The following is a 21,129-nucleotide window of genomic DNA, read 5'->3' on the forward strand; positions in this document are numbered from 1 at the left end:
GATCTGACCAGGGTGGAACTACGTTACCCACGCTACGACCACCCACTCTCTCCACCACCAGTTACCGCTTTGGTCATCGCGCGTCACTGCCTCCGGGTAGTACTAGACCGTCGGCGTATGGTCGGACCGACAGGAGGATTTCTCGACTCCAGGCCCACGGGCCCATACGCCTCGAATCGTTCCGCCGAGACTAGATGACGCCGAACACGACGAAGTCGTCACCTCGCGTTCCGAAATAACTCAGATTTACGCGCGGGGGATGCAGGGGCATCCCCCTATATTCGCCGCCACAGTTATGCACCAGGCTACGCTGAGTAAACTCCTTACCATGGCTTCTTCAGCCATCCACCACTTCCAGCACACCGAGAGATTATTTCAACCTCTCGGTTCAAGCGCTCGCGTGCGACTAACTCGGAATCTTACTAGGGCCTTGCCTCCTAGTCTGGATATCTCGGCGACGATAGGTCATTCCGTTACCCTATCCCCACCAATCAATCCGACGGGATCACGGAAGTACCAGTCCTTTCACCTGGCCGTTAGTCCCTAGCCTACTCCGACATAGCCTATAGAATCGCCCAGTTGGACGGCCTGTACATCGGCCCCATTTCCCCTAGCACATGCTGGGCGAATTCTACTACGGCGATAGTCTAGTACGCCCTCCAGACCTCCAGGGGCCGCGGTTTCACCCATAACCGCTATGCCTTAGGTCTTTCATCGGTTTGTGGTTTATCTCACCTAGTCCCGGCTTTCTTCAGCCGCTTCTAGGTGTCACTACTTATCTCTCTTTAACAATTTTGAGAGTTCACTCATCTTTTTAAGGGGATTTCAACCCGTAACGAGAAAATCTCGTTACAACTGATGTTGCTAAAATTCCGACAATAAAATTTATAGTTCTGGTAAAATTATAACTTTCTAAATCTGAAAAGGTGTAAACATCTAAATATTAAATTGCTAAAAACTTTGAAGCCGATTAAATAAATATAATAAATTAAATCAATCTTTTGATGCTAAATAAAACTTCAATTTATTTTTACGCCTGAAAAGGACTGTATAGCGTCGTCCTCATAATAAAAATTAAAGAGATGAAAGATAATCCTTCAGATTATTCTTTTATTGATAATTTTTAGATTATGTTTCGAGAGTATGAAAATTAAAATATAAAAGTTGTCCTCCGACGCTGACAACATCTGCGGACATAACACCCTATGTATGGGGCGATTATGCCCTTTAAATATATCGGCTGCAATTTTTTAGTTCAATTTGAAAATTTTATAAAATTAAGAAAAATTCAGCATTGGTTTTAGAAAATATCGGTTCTTAAAAACAATCCCCAAATTGGTTAACTTTTATGATCCCACCAAGGATAAAGATTAAGAACAAGAGTTTTTTAAATCTAGAAACTAGTTTCTAAAGCTAATCCACTTTTTGTCTCTGTATTTTCTGAATGGGAATCCATCAGTGACGATGGTTCGAAAAATAATTTATGAGAGAACTATGTAAATTTCGATGATTTGTTCAAGAGATATGGAGCGTAGGAGGTTTGTGAGAATACAAAAAAAATGTGAATTCAGTAGCGAAGCGGTAATCCGCGTTAAGTCGATTTTGACAACTGGTCAGTTTTTGACAAATACCTCAGAATCTAAAAGAGGTAGAACAATTTTTGTCACGACCTTTTTTGTAGAGCATTGAGGGTTATAAATAAGGTAGTGCGAAAAAATTTTCTATCTCTCTTAGATTCCGAGATATTCATCCAAAACTGGCCAAAAGTCAAAATCGATTTAACCCGGTTCACCACTTCGCTATTGAATGTACTCGATATCTTGAAAGGTAAACAAGCGAGTGTATACATGTCGATGATTTAACCGTTACCAAAAGGCGATGGCCAAGGAACTCCAAGGATATTTATATTTTCTTCTTGGAGCAAAGTAAATCCAAATAATGTTGCATATTATCTGGAGTCTTTCCTTGTGACATGAGTCACTCGGTTTGGAACAATGATTGAAATCTCCCAAAAAGCAAAAAAAAATTTGTTTTCGAAAAAACCGGCCAAGTGCGCCTTTGTAAGCATTGTATTTAAAAAAATTGTATTGTTGCTCAGCAAAGAAATTTTCAACAAAAATTGTATTGTTTCTCAGAAAAAAAATTGAAAAAATGCCGAGTAACCATTCCAATGCGTTGTTGTGGAAAAATGCTCGAGTACTTATTTATGGATAGTTGTTTCTGGGAAATTGAAAAAAGTGCAGAAATAAGGAAGAGCGCCAAGTTCATGAAGTTGAACTTGTCATTTTGAAAAACCACAGAACTTTTCATAACATGTAGAAACAATTTAAGTTTTTTTCTACAGTCGGCTTGTACTGTTGCAAATTTGATAAATTTGAACTCATCAATGCCAACTCAATATTGTCTATTCGTGTGAGTTACAGAGTAGGTACGACCATAAAAAGTGCGGTTATCCACACAAAGTCAATGAAAAAGAGTGTCAATACGAGTGTTTCTTTAAAAAAAAATTGTTCAGAAAATTCTCAGGACCAAAGTACTTGGCGCGGTTTTTTGAAATACTCATTGCGGAGAGTTGTCGCTTTATGTTGACACCATGGTTGAATGAACCGTCTCCATGCTTTTATGTCGCAAAAACCGATAACTACCTGGCGATCACTACCTTAATTAATTTAATTTCTATTCACAAAAATGAAAATATTGGAAAATGGAAAAGAATAAGCTTAAGGCGTTAACTTAAACTATCCGGCAATTCCATCCAACACAATCACACAATTGACTATCTAAAGATTTGAACATCTAGCAAAGTGTAGTATGCTTCAAAGCAATTTCTGAGTCCCAAATTGGATCTCAAATCTTAAACAATAGACTCCCAAATAAGGATCCGCATCAAGATAGATAACCGCGCCAAGTACATTGGTCCTGAGAATTTTCTGAACAATTTTTTTTTCAAGAAACACTCGTATTGACACTCTTTTTCATTGACTTTGTGTGGATAACCACCCTTTTTATGGTCGTACCCACTCCGTAACTCACAGGAATAGACAATATTGAGTTGGCATTGATGAGTTCAAACTTATAAAATTTGCAACAGTACAAGCCGACTGTAGAAAAAAGTTGAAATTATTTCTAGATGTTATGAAAAGTTCTGTGGTTTTTCAAAATGACAAGTTCAACTTTATGAACTTGGCGCTCTTCCTTATTTTTGCACTTTTTCCAATTTCCCAGACACAACTATCCATAAATAAGTACTCGGGCATTTTTCCACAACGACGCATTGAAATGGTTACTCGGCATTTTTTCAAATTTTCTTTCTGAGAAACAATACAATTTTTTGCGCGCAAAATTTTTTTTGGGCGCAAAGCGCCCGTTCGCTAGTAAATGTAACAATTTAGGAAAAAATTGGCATCAATATGTACCAGAGGACTAAAACATGTTCTAACTATCTGTTACGGACTTATTTTTTCTGTGAAACTTCAGAAAATTGCAAATCACTGTTCCCAAGTGTAAATACTAACTTACCACTGAGTATTTGCCGGATTTCCTTTCTATGAGGCCATCAGGAAATAGCATAGTTCATTATACGTTTGATGAATTGTCAGATGCTTTTTTTCCTTTCATTTTCTTCACCTGTGAATTTACAGGATCTCTATCTACACAATGATCTGTATTTTATATTTATGAATAATTAGATACTCATACCCAGTACTGTAAAATTTAATAATAAAAATAACAAATTTTATATTGGGCATTAGGAAATTTAATTAGTAGCACAAATGTACAAAAATTAAGAATAATATATCACTTCACGAAATGTACCACTCATACCAGAAGGAAAATAATTATGAGAAAATTTGCCTCATTTTCATAATTCTACGTCGGTCGCCTGTGGATCACTGGGCTGGTGTATTATCGGAGCCGTTAATGCCAGAGATCCGCGCCGTGATTTTCCTACTTCCTCCAGCATGGATGCATCTTCAATAGATGAAGATTCTGATGATTCTAATAAAAAGAGTTGTATTATGTACTCCATATGAGAGGTGCCGCACACTTGCATATATTCAGAGCCGATTTCACATTGTATTACACGAATACATTTCTATTAGGTGTGTGACTTAATTTTTACAGATTTTTTCTTCGAGCTTAAAATTATATTTAAAATAGAAATATATTGGCGGGCGTTTCTGGTTTTGAAAGGATCGGACAAAAGGTTTCAGAACACGGAACGACAAGTCTATGTAAGTTAGGTAAGTTTTCAGAATAGCAGGGTTTACCATGGCAACTGATAAACAGCACATTCGGCACTGCATTTTACACGAATTCCAATAAGGAAAAAATGCTTCTGAAGCACGGGAATAAATGTGTAGTGTTCTTGATGCCGACGTTATATCTTATGAAACGTGTAATTATTGGTACAAACGTTTTAGGTGTGATTTCGATCTGAGTGACCAGCCGAGTCCTGGACAGCCTCGAAAGTTTACAGATGCGGAATTGCAAGCTCTACTGGATGAAGACTCAATGCAAACGCAACAAGAGCTTGCAGCTCAGTTAGGAGTCACCCGAACAGTTATTTCTAAGTGTTTGCATCAAATGGGAAAAATCCAAAAACTTGGAAGGTGGGTCCCACATGTGTTGACCGAACACAACCTAGGTCAACGTATGAACACGTGCCTTTCACTGCTTGCTTGGCAACAAAAAAAGGACTTCTTGTGGAGAATTGTGACGGGTGCTGAAAAGTATATTTTTTACGAGAATCCCAAACGTAAAAAGTCGTGGGTAGATCCCGGACAATCCAGTACATCGACGCCGAAACTGAACATCCACTTAAAGAAAATTTTCCTGTGTATCTGGTGAGACATGAAGGGTGTGCTTTATTACGAACTCCTGGAAACAGGTCAGACGATGACTGTGGAACAGCCGACAACTGAACAAACTAAGCGAAGAATTTGATCGGAAAGGGCCATTTACTGGGCAAGGATGCAGGCAAGTCATACTGCTGCATGACAATGCTCGACCAAACGTTGCTCGCGCGACTCAGAAGACCCTCTTAAACTTAGAATGGGAAGTTCTCCTGCACGCGGCATATCCACCAGACTTGGCCCCATCCGACTATCACTTGTTCCGGTCCATGCAGCACGCCTTAGTGGATAAACAGTTTAAGACGCTGGAGGATGTGCGTAAATTCGTCGATGACTTTATCCCCTCGAAGCCGGCAAGTTTCTTTCGCGACGGCATTCGACTGTTCCCTGAGAGATGGCGCAAGGTCATAGAAAACGATGGACAATATTTCCAAGATTAAGGTCGTTGTTCTCTATTTTTTTATATTAAATAAATTTACTGAAAAATCTGTAAAAATTAAGTCACACAACTAATATTTTTAGATCTCTAGATTTTATACTTTTTTTCAATGCAAGCTCGTGTATATTACAGGAAAAATACGAGAGCCCTTTGATTTACATAAAAACAATTATGAAACATGTGTATTTACATGTGTCAAAATGCCTCTGTGAAACATTATGGTACATTAATATAAAATTAATCTTATTATTGACTCATTATTGGCGCAGGTGTGATCACTAGTTCAGTGTAAAAAAAAAATGGCGGATAAATAATATGGTTGAGAAGTGTATAATATTTATAATGCAAAAAAATTGCTTATCAGTGGAATTGAAATAAGTATACAAATGATGTTCTTATTTTCTTTTCATATTCAAGTCAACTTTCTGCTGAAAATCATGTGAAAGGATTGAAAACTCTTAAAGGTAAAAGGGGCAATACTGATACATGGACTAAAAAAGATACCATAAAATATTGAAAATAATTCACTTACAGTATTTTGACTGGACTAAGAGGAGGAAAGCGGTATTCGGAAAGACAGAAGACTTAAGCAAAATGATCGTACGAGTCAAATAACAGACACTGGCGGTATTTTGAATTAGAAAAGATATACGGTCTCATGTGATTCATTTGCCCTCTATGACAGTTTGACCATTAGTGAGACATGTAGTAATTTTTACTTTTGTCACTGCTATCACCTCGTGCCGAACAGTGTCTTTTCGTTAACTTATAAATGAAAAAAGGTACCGTTCACCAGAGGTCGGTAATAATTATTAATTCCTCAATATTCTTAGGAATGGTGCAAATCATTGTCCTGAATCGTCAATTGTTATGCTCAATCTTCCGATTATTTCATCAATCGATAATCACAACAGAAGATTATGCAATGAATGCTCAATCGAGAATCAGTATTGGATGACCGATTAATAAAAAAAAACTAGTAACCGGAATTGTTAAGAGATTAATTATTAATTCCACCAAGAATGAAACTACAAATTAATTGGTTGATCAAATAATCATTAATCAAGATAGAGAATTATTGGATCAATCCGCAATCATCGCAGAAATGTGGTTGATCTTTCGGTCCATAGTTAATTGAAAATGTAAATTTCTTAATTATTTTTATAATTGATAACAAGTAATTTCAACAGAAATTTTCAATTTTTGACTTTCAAAAAATCAAAATCATTTCCTACCGAATTCAAGATTTTTCAAATTTTCAATTGGTCCATAATTGAATGGAGTGCGAAATATATGTTCGTTATATATTTCCACATTCATTGCGACCTTTTCGATAGCAGAAAAATATCGTCATCAGTTATTATTGGCTATTTTAGTTCCACGCTTCTGGATAATTCTGCCCAGAGTTTAAGGGTAATGCCGCCCAGGGGTTCTAGTCCAGTGAAAGGTCTGAAATACATGGTTCTGCGAAACAGCCTGCTTTTTTGTGTAAAAATCAATTTTTGACTTCTAATCAATATTCGAGGCTAATCAAGATACTCACCCTCCGTTAAGGGGTGAAAAAAATTGACAATTAATTACCCCCAAAAAAGTGTTTTTCTGAAATAACTCGAGAAATACTTGAGCTACGATGTGAAGCATGAAGAACAAAATTGTAGAGCGCAAAATTCTCTACAAAAAAGGTCCTAACCACTTCACCCCTATTTCGCGTCGTTCATCCCCCAGAGCCGTTCAAAAACTCGGGGTGAGAAAATTTTTAAAAAACATTCAAAAACAATTTATTTTTTATTTTTCCGTCTTATTGAATATTTAGAAAGNAATCATGTATTACACTCTCGAGATTAAATCTTTGTGTAGTTTAAAATTACTTACGAGAAAATATTATAAAAAACGAACAAATTTATTCGTAAATTACCAGTATGACAGTTGTGTTATATATATATATATATATACACACACATATTTATATAAATTATAAAGGCATAGAATGATTGTAATTGATTTTTTCCAGGTGGTAATTATTTCAATAATTCACTCATGAGTTGGAAATCATAAACAGCATTTAATGGGGAATTTTTCATTACAGATATCAATAATAATCGAAATCAATCGTTTCGAACTCATCATCGCCGTCATCTTCATCTCTTTCTTCTTCGTTTTCTTCTTCCTCTTCATCATCGGAATCATATCTGTAGATGTTTTTCCTCCGAACAGGCTGAATTTCTTCATCTGTGTCAACTTCAACATCTGTCTCCTTCTCTGCCGGTTCATCTGAATTCGCGACAGGTTGATTCAGACAATTATCATCATCATCATAGTATTTGCATAGTTGACTGCAATTTAGCCCAGCTTTTTTGCAAACACATACACCCGTGTTGCATTTACTCCTCGCACATTTACAAGATACCTGAAAATTATTTTCAATATTTTCATAATACAAAACGATTCAGAATAGTAGTACAAAAAAAAATCTGATGGATATGAGGCGAAGCCGAGAACTGTAATCACATGAGTCAGAATAGATATTTTCCGGACTGGTACGATGGGGTTTTTTACTCCGGTGGAGTTGGCGTCCGAGCCGAAGGCGAGGACTGCCCAACCACACGAGTAAAAAAACCCCATCGCACCAGTCCGGGACAAGATTTTTATGTAGTGATTTTGACTTTTCCGAGTTTGGGAAGTATGAAATACCAATTTCAAAATCATACGCAAATACTTGGGAGGGAAATTTTTTGTGCAACATGCACAAGGGGGGTTGGGGGTTGATTCCCATTCGGAATTTTAGTGGTGCCCCAATTAGGGCATTTTCAATTAATTTTCGAACATTTTATTTATCGCGTCTTGGAGGAAAATTAAGGGTCAAAATCCAACGCAAATACTTGGGGGTGAAATTTTCTGCGCAACATACATGCGGGGGGTTGGGGGTTTATCCCCATTCGGAATTTTAGTGGTGCCCTAATTAGGGCATTTTTAATTATTTTTTGAAAATTAACTTTACTCAGTCTTGGGGGAAAATCAAGGGTTAAAATCATACGCAAACACTTGGGGGTGAAATTTTTTGTGCAACATGCAGANCAACCTCAAATTTAACATGAGCAATTTTAGTCTCCTAATGGTAGCAGACCGAGAAAAACTAATATATTTTAATTACCTCGTTTTTTAGAGGATTTTTGAGAACGAGAAAATTGTCAATGGAAAAAAAAATCAACATTTTTGAAATAAAATCACTCATTGTTCAGATATTTGCACTTTCAATGAGAAATTAATTAGGATTTGGGAGAATTGACGTATGGAGTATCATTAATTTCGTAGCACTGTTGATTTTGATTATATTTTTTAAANTGGGGGTGAAATTTTTTGTGCAACATGCACAGGGGGGGTTGGGGGTTGATCCCCACTTGGAATCATCTTGGTGCCCTAATTAGGGCATTTTCAATTAATTTTCGAACATTTTTTTTATCGAGTCTTGGAGGAAAATTGAGAGTTAAAATTCAACGCAAATACTTAGGGGTGAAATTTTTTGTGCAACCTAGTGAGCACCAGGATGATTCCAACNATTTCGTAGCACTGTTGATTTTGATTATATTTTTTAAAATTATTTTCGAGCGATTTTAGGAGAGAATGGAAAAAACTGTAGAGGAGAAAATTTTAGATGTTAATCTTAAATTTAACAATTTAAGTAAATAGCAATTTTTAGCAATTTTATGCTCCTGATGGTAGCAGAGCGAGAAAGAACTAACATAATTTAATTACCTCGTCTTCTCGATGATTTCTTATGATCACTGTTTTATTTTTGTATTTCCNCCCAACCCCCCTGTGCATGTTGCACAAAAAATTCCCCCCCAGAGGGTTTGAGTTGAATTTTAACCCTTAATTTTCCTCCAAGACTCCATTAAAAAAATGTTCCAAAGTTAATTGAAAATGCCCTAATTAGGGCACCAAGATGATTCCAAGGTGGGATCAACCCCCAACCCTCCCTGTGCATGTTGCACAAAAAATTTCCACCCGGAGTGTTTGCGTTGGATTTTAATCCTTTATTTTTCCCCAAAACTGGGTGAAATTCATTTTTGANCACTCACAATTTGTTACACAAATAATCCAAAATTATGAAACAGAGAATACACGCATTATAACTCCAAAACGTCTTCACTCTACTTTTCCACGTGTTGACACTCTAACAGACTACACGGTGTCGTCATGCGCAAGCGCATAGAGTCCGAGAGAGTAGGGCACATCNCTAGTGGAAATCAACCCCCAACCCTTGGGGTACATTGTGAAAAAAAACTTAACCCCAAGTGTTTGCCTTGAATGATAATTTTTTTTTTTCACTTGGATTTTCAAAAATCAATTGAAAATCTCCGATTGAATTCACCGAGATATCTCCTCCCCNGTTCTCTCTCTCACCAGGGGTTCTCCGATAGAGCCTACCTGGAGGGGTAGAAATAGAGAATTGCGTTAAACTTTATCCCTGTAGGAGATACATGAAAATGTTTCCTACAAAAATTGTCGGAAATATTACAATAAAATTTGTGAAAAAAAAAAAAAAACNATTGAATAACGTGGGCGCGTACAGTGAACGACGGTAGTGGGGGCCGTAGTCCCCCCACCACATCTCCCGCTATGTTCTCCCACCAGTTTCATCGTCATAAATAAAATAACTCATTGTTCAGATATTTNCGATTGGAAAAAAAGTTATAATGAATTTTAGGTCGTAATTCCGTGAAAATTGCTTCCCAATGGGGTAAAAAAATGAGACTTGAAGCTTGAACCTTTCTAAATATTCAATAAGACGGAAAAATAAAAAAAAAATTGTTTTTGAATGTTTTTTAAAAATTTTCTCACCCCGAGTTTTTGAACGGCTCTGGGGGATGAACGACGCGAAATAGGGGTGAAGTGGTCGGGACCTTTTTTGTAGAGAATTTTGCGCTCTACAATTTTGTTCTATATGCTTCACATCGTAGCTCGAGTATTTCTCGAGTTATTTCAGAAAAACACTTTTTGGGGGGTAATTTTCTATTTTTTTCACCCCTTAACGGAGGGTGAGTACCTTGATTAGCCCCAAATATTGATTATAAGTCAACAATTGATTTTTACACAAAAAAGCAGGCTGTTTCGCAGAACCATGTATTTCAGACCTTCTTTCACTGGACTATTCCACAGGGCTGCTAGACTCTGCAGCTAGAGAGCGGTAGAGTGACAGCTCGATTGTTTGGGGTAGTCGGTGACCACTGGAACATCGGGTAAATTCAGGATAATTTATTATTGACTGAAATTTTTCTCAAAATGGAGCCAAAGAATGGAAATGAAGGATGAAAATAGGAACAATTATAACAGTTGGTCTGCATTGCTTAACCCACCTGAACGGCGTGTAGAGTGGCGTGCCGCCGCCAACTAATCAACCTATAGGGCGCCACTGCAGTGCAAGTGAGACGTAAGAGATCTAGCCAGTTCAGGAGGGTTAAAAAAGTAATCAAAACAAGTTGGGCGGTATTAGACACATGCCGGATGGTATTACCCTCAAAGGTCGATTCCATCGCTCACTGGCCATTGAATGGAAATTGAATTACATAATTAAATATGTTTAATATTAAAAAAAAACATCTGTTCTCTTCACATGTTCGAGTAAATATCTCGAAGAACCCATTTTAACCGTTTATGACTCCATGTAGAGTGCGAGGCTAGAAAAAAAGACTCATTTCCTTTAGGTGGTCGGTACACGCACCACCTTCCCTACTAGACTGATCAATAGATAATTTGAACTAATGATTATCCGGTTACTCGCTTATTGAAATCAAACCCTTTTTAATTATTTAATGAATGACGGCTTTGGGATGACGAGGTGTACCAAAATATGAGTTAGGAGGGTCAGATGAGTTCAAAGGACTAAATAAGCACGAAGGGTCAAATGAGTGCGAAGGGCCAGATGAGTTCAAAGGGTCAGTCGAGTCTAAAGATCAGTTAAATCGAAGGGTCAGATGCGTTTGAAAGGTCAGAGGAGTCTGAACGGTCTGAAGGGTAGGGTGTATCTGTTTTGGACAACCGTGTCTTGAGTGAGAGCGAGAGGGAAAGAATATCTACCTGCTGACTCTTACCTGACCGTTACCAGTCACGACTGGAAGTCACTAGGATAAGGTAATAAAATACGCCGAAAATATAACACGTAAAGGAAGAGAAAGAGACCAGCTACACCAATTAAATACTTTATTCAATTAAAGGTGACTCAATTTCGCGTAAACCCAGGGTGAAAATCGTCTGAGGAAAAATAGGAAGATAGAAAAGTAGAGAAATAGGATAATGAAGGACATGGACACTTACAATTGCTTGATCAAAAAACAGGGCGATCGGAAGGAGTGCTCTGTGGTTGAGTTGAATCTTTGGGCTCTGCAGAAACGTCCTCAGAGGTTGGTGAACCGTCGATCGATAGTTGATCCGCTTGAGTAGACTGGAAAGCCGAAGGAATGGCCAATCTCGATGAACGGTGAAATAATAGAATATTATTTCCTCAGGTTGGACCCTTAGACAGTTGACTCGTTATGATGGAAAGGGACCACTACCTTGTACTGGGAGTATGAGTTTGAATAGCGATTTTGGAGACTTTTGGCTATAATTTCAAGGCTTCGAACTCCGAACTGGAGCTTCGGACTACTAATTCTACCCTTCGAACTGACTTTTCCGCGTCGCGGCTCCCTTTTTATATTGAATGGAAAGTGTGTCATCAGGGATGGAAGGTTCTAGAATCTTCCCCCTGTTTTTACCATTGTCTTCTCCAGGTATCCGCCTAATTATTGGATTTCTTTGGATATTATTCAGGGATTGGTAGTGACGTTTCTCATATCCCTTTATGGAGCTCGTTGATTGGTGATTAGGTGACATTAGGCCTCCTCATTTTCCGTCTGAGCTTGCGTAGTTTTTCCAAATTTTGTGAAGGGAATAGTCGACCATCTGCTTCCCCTAATTGACGTGGGACACGCGAAGACCGTCCTTCGTTCCGATCCCGTCCCCTGATAAAAGTCGTATCATAACTTGTGTTTATTTTTAGGCATTTTTCCCCTAATTAAATCGTAGCATCACACTTCCGCCATATGGTCGTTGTCCAGCTAAGTCACCCGCGAAACCTCTTAAACGGTGAGGATCGATAATAGAATTATCCGAAATTCTCGTACAGGGCACGTAACACTATCCAACGATCCTCATACGTACAGGGTACGTAACATCTGGCCAAGGGCCAGTCGAGTTTGAAGGTCAGTTCAGTCTCAGGTTCAAATCAATGCAAATATATTAGAGCCTTAGATGAGTGTGAATTGTTGGATGAGGACCCTTATCTATCTGAGCCTAGAGTCTCATGTGACGCTTGAACTCATCTGACCCTCCACATTAATCTCCGGATCTAAGTAATCAAATAAAATTTATTCTAAAAAATATAGTTCGATACATGTGCGACGGGAATTTTTCAGCTCACGTGATAGCAACGCCAACTTCATAATCGTGAAATACCTGTCGTATTTGTATCGAAATATACAATTTCGAGCGAATATGAGTTTGCAGAACGAGTTGAAGGCGAGGACTGCAATTATATATGAGCTAGATTTTTGTTCTTTTCTGTCGAATGATGAACACTATCTTCTGACATAACACGTGACGTCCATAGACAGGATAAGGCGGAGAAAAACTGCCTTACGCACGAAATAATAAAAATAGGTAATTTCAACTTCCTCATCCAAAAGATCGTATTATGAAGACCTTGAAAATAGGATATATTCAATGCAAAAGTTGATATCTTCACGTATAATGACTTCTACAATCTTCTGATGGCATTCTTAAGGGTATGTGCATGCCCAACTGCTCACGGATGTACAAAATCAGTTCTGCCGAAATAATATATTTCAATACGAGTGAGACGGAATTTTCACGTGTGTGAAGTTGGCGGCTCGAGGTGAAGCCGAGGGCTGCCAATCATGCGAGTTGAAAATTTCCGTCTCACATGTGTCGAACAATATTTTTTGACAGTGATGTTATGTCCAGCGAATGGCCGAACTTTGCCTTTTTTTTACTTTTCGATTATAAGTAAACGAAAAGGCGGAGGAGGTTTGGCATTTTTTGTAAACGAAAAGGCACTTTTTGGCACGAGGTGAACGTAGCAGCAGTGTCAATAACTTATGTTCCACGGAGGATATATTTTATTATATTGAATAAATCAGATTTATAAATATGCTAGTGGGAGAAATAAGCACAGAAACAAACAAGAAACATGCATTGGAATGAGCAAATTTACCATCAGCCGTACTTTTCCGTGGAATTTCTTCAATTGCTCCTCTCTCGTATCCGAATTGGTCGCTTTGCAAATCGTCCTCGTAAGCGAAACGCAAATACGATAGTATGCACACGAGTGCTATGAAAAATAAATTTGTGCTGATGCCTACAATAGCTGACAAGATGGGCCAATGAAACATCAAATAACGTAGCCCGGATAAATGGGCATAAATTCCGATTGCAGCTGAGTAGAATTCAATGTGACGTGATTGGATTTGAACAAAAACAGAAGTCACTGGATGGCTCTGAGAGAGCAGTTAACAAACAAAAAAATTTGAATCAATCCATTGTTCTAGAAAAAATAATAACCGTTTTTTGAAAAATGCCCTACCTGATCCTCTTCAAAATTTCCAAATAACTCTAGAACAATATTTTGCTTCTCTTCACGGCTACCAAATATCAATAACGGTGAAAATGTGAATGTTGTCAATGCATGAAGCAATGTACTACGATAATGTAGCATCGTTGGTCTGCAGGCCCTGTCAACTTGGAAACCATCACGGGCCAATAATTTTGCACACACCATAAACATGCCTAATGGAAAAAAGAAAGTGTTATGAAAAATTCAGTTTCTCTATTATGTATCATGTTCTTATCGGACTGATTCAGGGGAGACGTGGGTTGAAACAAACCGTCTTCAATCGTCAATATATCCTGGTTAAATGGTAAAATTTGGATGAATAAGTTCTCATGAAAACTTGACAGTGTAGCTTGCACAACGATTTGTATAATCTTATTCTTCCCTGTTATTAGTAATTATCGAAAGAATTACCCAAGAGTAAACCAGAAAGAGTAATATATGATTAAGACTATTTTATTTTCATTGTGCAAACAATTTTTATATACACATACGAAAGGGAAATATGTACTGTATATGTATAAAAAACTATTATTATGTTTTACTGAAAAGAATTAGTATGATTTCAAGGGTATATATATATATATCCCGTATATACAGTATATATATACAGTACATATTTCCCTCTCGTTTGTGTTTGACGTACTAGTGCTGAAGACGTTTTTCCTCATTGTTAGATGCCTCCATTCTTTAGAATTAATAGTATTATCAATCAGCGATTATAAAAAGTTTTCTTCTCTGTTGAAAGATTACATTTTTTTAAATCCTCCTTTATCTCTTGATCCCTAGTTAATCATGATAACAACATAATAAAAACATGAAATCAGAATAAAAATTGAAAAGTAAGAGGTAGCATATTCTCTGTTATGTAGTATCCAAATTTTTACTGTGTATTAGCGGAATTTTTCTGGGATGGTACTTTTCGGCTGAAATCCCCAAGAAAAATTCTTGTATTTTTTGCACCATATTCATGCAATTGATTTTATAGCAGTTCATATCGATGAAAAAAAAAGAAAAATTCCGAGATTTTAATAATTATGGGAGTAGTATTCAATTTTTGTGGTTAACCCTCGAGTCGTCGCACCTCTCTACTGAACGTATCTGGTCGCGTGATGAGCGCTGCACCGTTCCGTGTATTTTACCATTTTGAGAAAAAAAAAGTTGAAAAAAATCATGTATTTATGATTCAACGAGTAACTTTGATCTTCCAACTAACAACTAATATCAGTACAAAACGAGAAAAGTGAAAACACTATTCAAAAATTGATTTCCATTCGGTGCGAAAATTTGACATTTAGAGGTTAAACGTAGAGATTTCGACCGGGTCGTATTTTCAAGGAATTTTAATTTTTGATCGGTGCAAAGATGCACAGAACAAAAATTGTTTAAAGGGTAACGGAACCGACCACGAAAAGACGTTTACCAAAAACAAGTTTTCTTGGACTCTATGCAATGAGAATCAATGAAACTTTTTCCTCGTATTGAGAGCAGCAGAACGCATCGCTCTCTTCTCATGCTTTTCTTATTTATGGAAAAAAAAATTGCAAATTATTTAACGGCAAGGACCAGGGCAAGGCCGACGCCATTTTATTTGTAGAAATCTGCCAAGTCATGGTAGAAAAAACGATTTTTTGTAGATTGTTCTTAGCCGATGGCTATTTTCATGAGAAGAGAGCGATCGAGTGCGGTCCAAGACAGAGATTTTGAGTACAAAAACGTACTTTTGCTACGTAATTTTCATAAAAACTTGTTTATGATGATTGGGTGGTATCCAGGAGGTGACATGTCCTTTACAGGGCACCAATTGTAAGAGGGAAGTACTTTTACGAGTCAGAAGATGATGTAGAATGTTTCCATACCATTATTATTTATTTATATATATTTATTTATATTTTATGGGATTTTGTACTTTTCACGTACAAAATCCAAAAAACCACGGGGACCTGCAATACCGATAGGGGGGACCCCTAACCTCTGCGTGCGACGGGTTCCGTTACCCCTTAAATGTTTGACATGGTGGAAAGTAGGAATTCAAAATTTTTTAGATTTTTTCTCAACAACGTTTCAGCGTAAAAAATAAAAATCGAGACCGAACGGCACTCGTGCCATGACGCGACGGATCGAGGGTTAATAATTTAAAAAAAAAGACAAATACTTAGCAAAAGGGGAATTGACGACTATTGTCTAATGACTGTTTATCACATCCTATCGTAAAAAGGAAAAAGGAAATCGATCTCGATATATCTCGAATCACTGTCACCCACTGATCTCTATACTAACTGGATAGACTATCCTGTAAGACACTGGTGGCCCAAGTTGTACGTTCACCCAGCACCTCCGTTGTATGGCCTAGGAACTAAGCGCGCCGTTAGCGTACTTGCGCGACGGTAGTCGCATAGTGGGGGGTGGGTAATGTGACCTGGTAAAGTTGAAAAATTGAATGGACATTTTTCTGATGTTGTATTAGACAATATCGAGATTTGAAGGGAGGATTTTCATTGTCGTCAATTGAAATGATAACTGGGACGATTGCCGGGGGGAATAAACACAGAAAGTGGAAAAACCATTCATCTTCCGACAAATTGTTACATAAATATAAATCCTCTTTTTAAAATATTGTGTGGTGCAATGAGGTGACATTATCGTTACAGGAGAGAATGAAACAAAAAGATAATAGAAGCTCGATTTTGATCAGGTTTAAGTGAAATAGCATGGGCGGAATTATAAGGACAATTCGATGCAATCTAATTGAAATATAATAAAATACAATAAAAAATGCAATTGAAATAATTCTATTCTCTTCTGCAATAGAAAATAACACGTGGTATTTATTAAAATTATTTTTCATAATTTCAAGGACTAATACAATACAACAAAGACATTATTCAACAGACTGTGCGAGCTATATCACTGCCAGTTATATTATTTTATCACCATTAGTGAACTTCTCATATCTCCAAATTATTGCCTTGCATTGTCGAATGCAATTCATATTTACTCTTTCTTTTTATTATGATTGGAGCCTATGTTTCATATACATTACCTCCTGCAATATCTACTTATAGTTGCATTACACATTTCACTGATACAAAATCAGAAACTTATGGAAAGACAATTCTTTCGATTTGGTGGATCTTTTTTTGCAGTATTCACACCGAACCATTTTTGTAAAAGTTTACAGAGTGGAAGGAATGAATTATTTCGTAACCTCACTGATAATTGAACTCTTCCTAAAGACATTCGTCGACAGGTAATGCGCAGGTATTCGCTGTTGATTGACAGTCACCGAAATGACAGATATTTGGGGGTCATGGGACCGGAAAAATGACACAGTCAGATAACCATCCCCACTATCTAGCATTCTAGTCGTGCAAGCGCATTGAGGCATCCTGCAGTTCCGAGGCCATACAAGGGAGGCGCTGGCGAACTATTCAAGGCCCTCAGTTTCCAGCGTACTCGGCCCGTAAGGATAGTCTATCCAGTTAGTATAGAGATCAGTGACGATAAGACGATGACCCATCAGGAGTCCTCGTCGAGAAGTCGAGACATTAAGTTGTAGTCACAGTATCAGTCGCGAATCAAATTTATTANAGGATTTTCATTGTCGTCAATTGAAATGATAACTGGGACGATTGCCGGGGGGAATAAACACAGAAAGTGGAAAAACCATTCATCTTCCGACAAATTGTTACATAAATATAAATCCTCTTTTTAAAATATTGTGTGGTGCAATGAGGTGACATTATCGTTACAGGAGAGAATGAAACAAAAAGATAATAGAAGCTCGATTTTGATCAGGTTTAAGTGAAATAGCATGGGCGGAATTATAAGGACAATTCGATGCAATCTAATTGAAATATAATAAAATACAATAAAAAATGCAATTGAAATAATTCTATTCTCTTCTGCAATAGAAAATAACACGTGGTATTTATTAAAATTATTTTTCATAATTTCAAGGACTAATACAATACAACAAAGACATTATTCAACAGACTGTGCGAGCTATATCACTGCCAGTTATATTATTTTATCACCATTAGTGAACTTCTCATATCTCCAAATTATTGCCTTGCATTGTCGAATGCAATTCATATTTACTCTTTCTTTTTATTATGATTGGAGCCTATGTTTCATATACATTACCTCCTGCAATATCTACTTATAGTTGCATTACACATTTCACTGATACAAAATCAGAAACTTATGGAAAGACAATTCTTTCGATTTGGTGGATCTTTTTTTGCAGTATTCACACCGAACCATTTTTGTAAAAGTTTACAGAGTGGAAGGAATGAATTATTTCGTAACCTCACTGATAATTGAACTCTTCCTAAAGACATTCGTCGACAGGTAATGCGCAGGTATTCGCTGTTGATTGACAGTCACCGAAATGACAGATATTTGGGGGTCATGGGACCGGAAAAATGACACAGTCAGATAACCATCCCCACTATCTAGCATTCTAGTCGTGCAAGCGCATTGAGGCATCCTGCAGTTCCGAGGCCATACAAGGGAGGCGCTGGCGAACTATTCAAGGCCCTCAGTTTCCAGCGTACTCGGCCCGTAAGGATAGTCTATCCAGTTAGTATAGAGATCAGTGACGATAAGACGATGACCCATCAGGAGTCCTCGTCGAGAAGTCGAGACATTAAGTTGTAGTCACAGTATCAGTCGCGAATCAAATTTATTAGTCAAGTTAATTAATTTAAAATTACGTTGAGTTACATTTCTAATTTATAAAATCATCCTTATTTGCTGTCAACACGTCAGAGAAATCGTCAAGTAAGGTCAGAGCTGAATTATATTGTAAAATTTATTGTAAAAGTCGATAATTTTCGATTAAGTAGGCGCTACTTGCGTCTGGGTTCGCGGGCCACCGCATTCCATCGAGTATTGATTATTTCGTCGATTTGCTTGAGTGAATTTCTTGTTCTGCTAAATTTACGTGAATTTCACGAGTTGTCAGTTACTTTCGGAACGCAAATTATTATTTTCTACCAGTTTTTGAATCTATGTTCTTTTTCTCATATTCGAAAATTCGTATTAAATAAACTCGATTAATTTATCATTTCTATGTGTGTCCTCCTTTCGTCAATGTGGCTGATTTAATCGCGGGGAGTTTCGTCCTCCCTTCTCCCTGGGATCCTAATTATTCAAGAGCTAACCGGATTTGTTGGTTTGCCGGAAAATTCAAAGATTACCAAATCAACTGGCGCCCACAAAAATTGGACGATAAATCACTCGTCACAACGTTTTTCACATAAAATGACATATCGTCGTTCTATCATTGATTTTCACATGGAAACATTTCTTAAAAATGGGGTCGTTTAGATATGCCTATCCAACTGTATACAATCTAAATTGACTTCTCAATTTTAGAAGGTCAAACTTTTCGAGGAAACGTTTTCAATAAAACTTGCCACTTTTCAATTAAAGGATCTGTGGATCGATTCAGAAGCCTACTATCAATGGAACTGATAGAAATAAAAAATAAAAAAGCCAAATAATTTATAAAAATTTTCTGAAAAGTTCGCACACATATCGGGACATACATGCACACATTTTCTAAAAACGTGTTGTCTTCACGTTTTATGACATTCTACGTCATTCCCAGGCAAAATTAGAAAATCGTAAAAATCAAAGTCTGAGTCCTTGCAGTTTTGACTGAACAACCTAAAAAAAATATTTCTCAAAGTCCTTGAATTAACAAAAAACAAGCGGATATCTTTTTTTAATTGACCAGCTGATCAATTGAAAACATACGATTGGCTGACCCCCGTGCTCCTTCCCCCACCTTCACAGGGGAAGACATATAAGGACAACCCCCAGACATCGGAGCTCAGAATCGGAGCTCATAGCCCTGAAGATGCAGACTGCAATGTTTGCGAAACGTTGGCGCAATGCTGAAACCAAACGCGGCATCCATCCGGAAGCCAATAATGTCATTAATAATGGCCGCGAAAGCCTCAAAACTAAGATTAAACGCCTCCACGGAGGGGCTATTCTTGGGTCGGTGAATTTATTCACCAAACTTAGGAAGTCCTTGCACGTCCAACTGTGCTCCCTAACCTTTTTGAAAAAGTGCCGTGACCATCAAGTGGTACTAAAATTCCTCCGTCTGAGAAACCCTGTATCCTCGAAGCAAGCAAATGCCATCCCGCGCCAAGCTTCGCTGAGATTGGTCAAGGAAAGCATAACAGCGGCTAAGAAGAACTTTCCAGACAGCTTCTCGATCTTCATCTTCTCCGGGCTCAGACGTAAGAGTCTCAGCTGTGGGAGACTCTTGATCGTGTTACTTATTGTAACGTAACATTTTTGCATGGGGGTTGAAAATACCTATTACGTTCGCCCTTCTTCCCCTGAATCTAGTTAAACTTGAAAATGCACAAAATCTATGGGCGCCACGTAATTTTTAGCCGGAATTATCAAGCCGGAGGATTCTACAAAATCAATTCTCACTAATTTAAAAATCTCAAAAATGTACTCAAAAGGGAGAAAACTAGAGTTCTGGGGAAAGGTAACGGTCCTTGGTTCGCTCAGTGTGCTAGGTTGTGGAGAGAGGGGTGGATTTTAGGTGGAGACGGGTATTGGGTGGTCAAAACTACAAAAAAAAGAAGAAATCGACATCGTCCTTACGTGTTTCAATATTGAAATTTGTAAAAATTATCAATTTACATGATTTTCTCTTCGTATTGATCTCACCAACAACAAAAAAAAAATTCATAACAATAACTGATTAACTGTCAAATAATAAATTGGAAATGATAATTTGAGGTTTACTATATAATCCGAAAATAATACTTTATCGATTAACTCGGCCACAAGTGAGGTCATCAAATTCCTCACACGGTAATATAAAAATATTGATTAATCTCGAAATACTCGAGGATACCGAGAAATGAGGGGAAAGGTATGTGGATCCCCGTGAGAGTGAGAGAGAGAGAGAGAAAAATCTAAACCCAGCGGTATACGTACAATGTACTGCGGGAAACTAAAAACTCACTAAAACTAAACTCGCCGTAGCGGAAAATTGGTAGAGTGAATTTTCGAAAACCCAAAGCCAACTTGCTCGGGAAGGTCTAGCGAAGCCCATGAAACCAAAATTATAATTTTGGGATCATTGGGAGTCACTCCGGATTAATTTATATCCGGAGGGAAATTCG

At 37.6% G+C, this 21,129-nt stretch overlaps 1 protein-coding gene across 1 annotated transcript; it reads right to left on the reverse strand.

Moving 5' to 3' along the window:
- Positions 1-3,740: 3,740 nt before the first annotated feature.
- On the reverse strand, positions 3,741-19,799 carry LOC107046290 (seipin). Its single transcript, XM_015268882.1, has 4 exons — positions 19,730-19,799; positions 13,937-14,139; positions 13,568-13,850; positions 3,741-3,999 (listed from the first exon to the last, which is right to left on the reverse strand). Exons 1-4 carry the CDS (start codon positions 19,797-19,799, stop codon positions 3,863-3,865), a joined length of 693 nt encoding a protein of 230 aa, XP_015124368.1. The 3' UTR covers positions 3,741-3,862.
- Between the last annotated feature and the right edge of the window lie 1,330 nt (positions 19,800-21,129).

The sequence above is a fragment of the Diachasma alloeum genome, unplaced genomic scaffold (assembly GCF_001412515.2).
Source record: "Diachasma alloeum isolate Michigan unplaced genomic scaffold, Dall2.0 Dall_scaffold_01278, whole genome shotgun sequence".
NCBI classification, from domain to species: Eukaryota; Metazoa; Arthropoda; class Insecta; order Hymenoptera; family Braconidae; genus Diachasma; species Diachasma alloeum.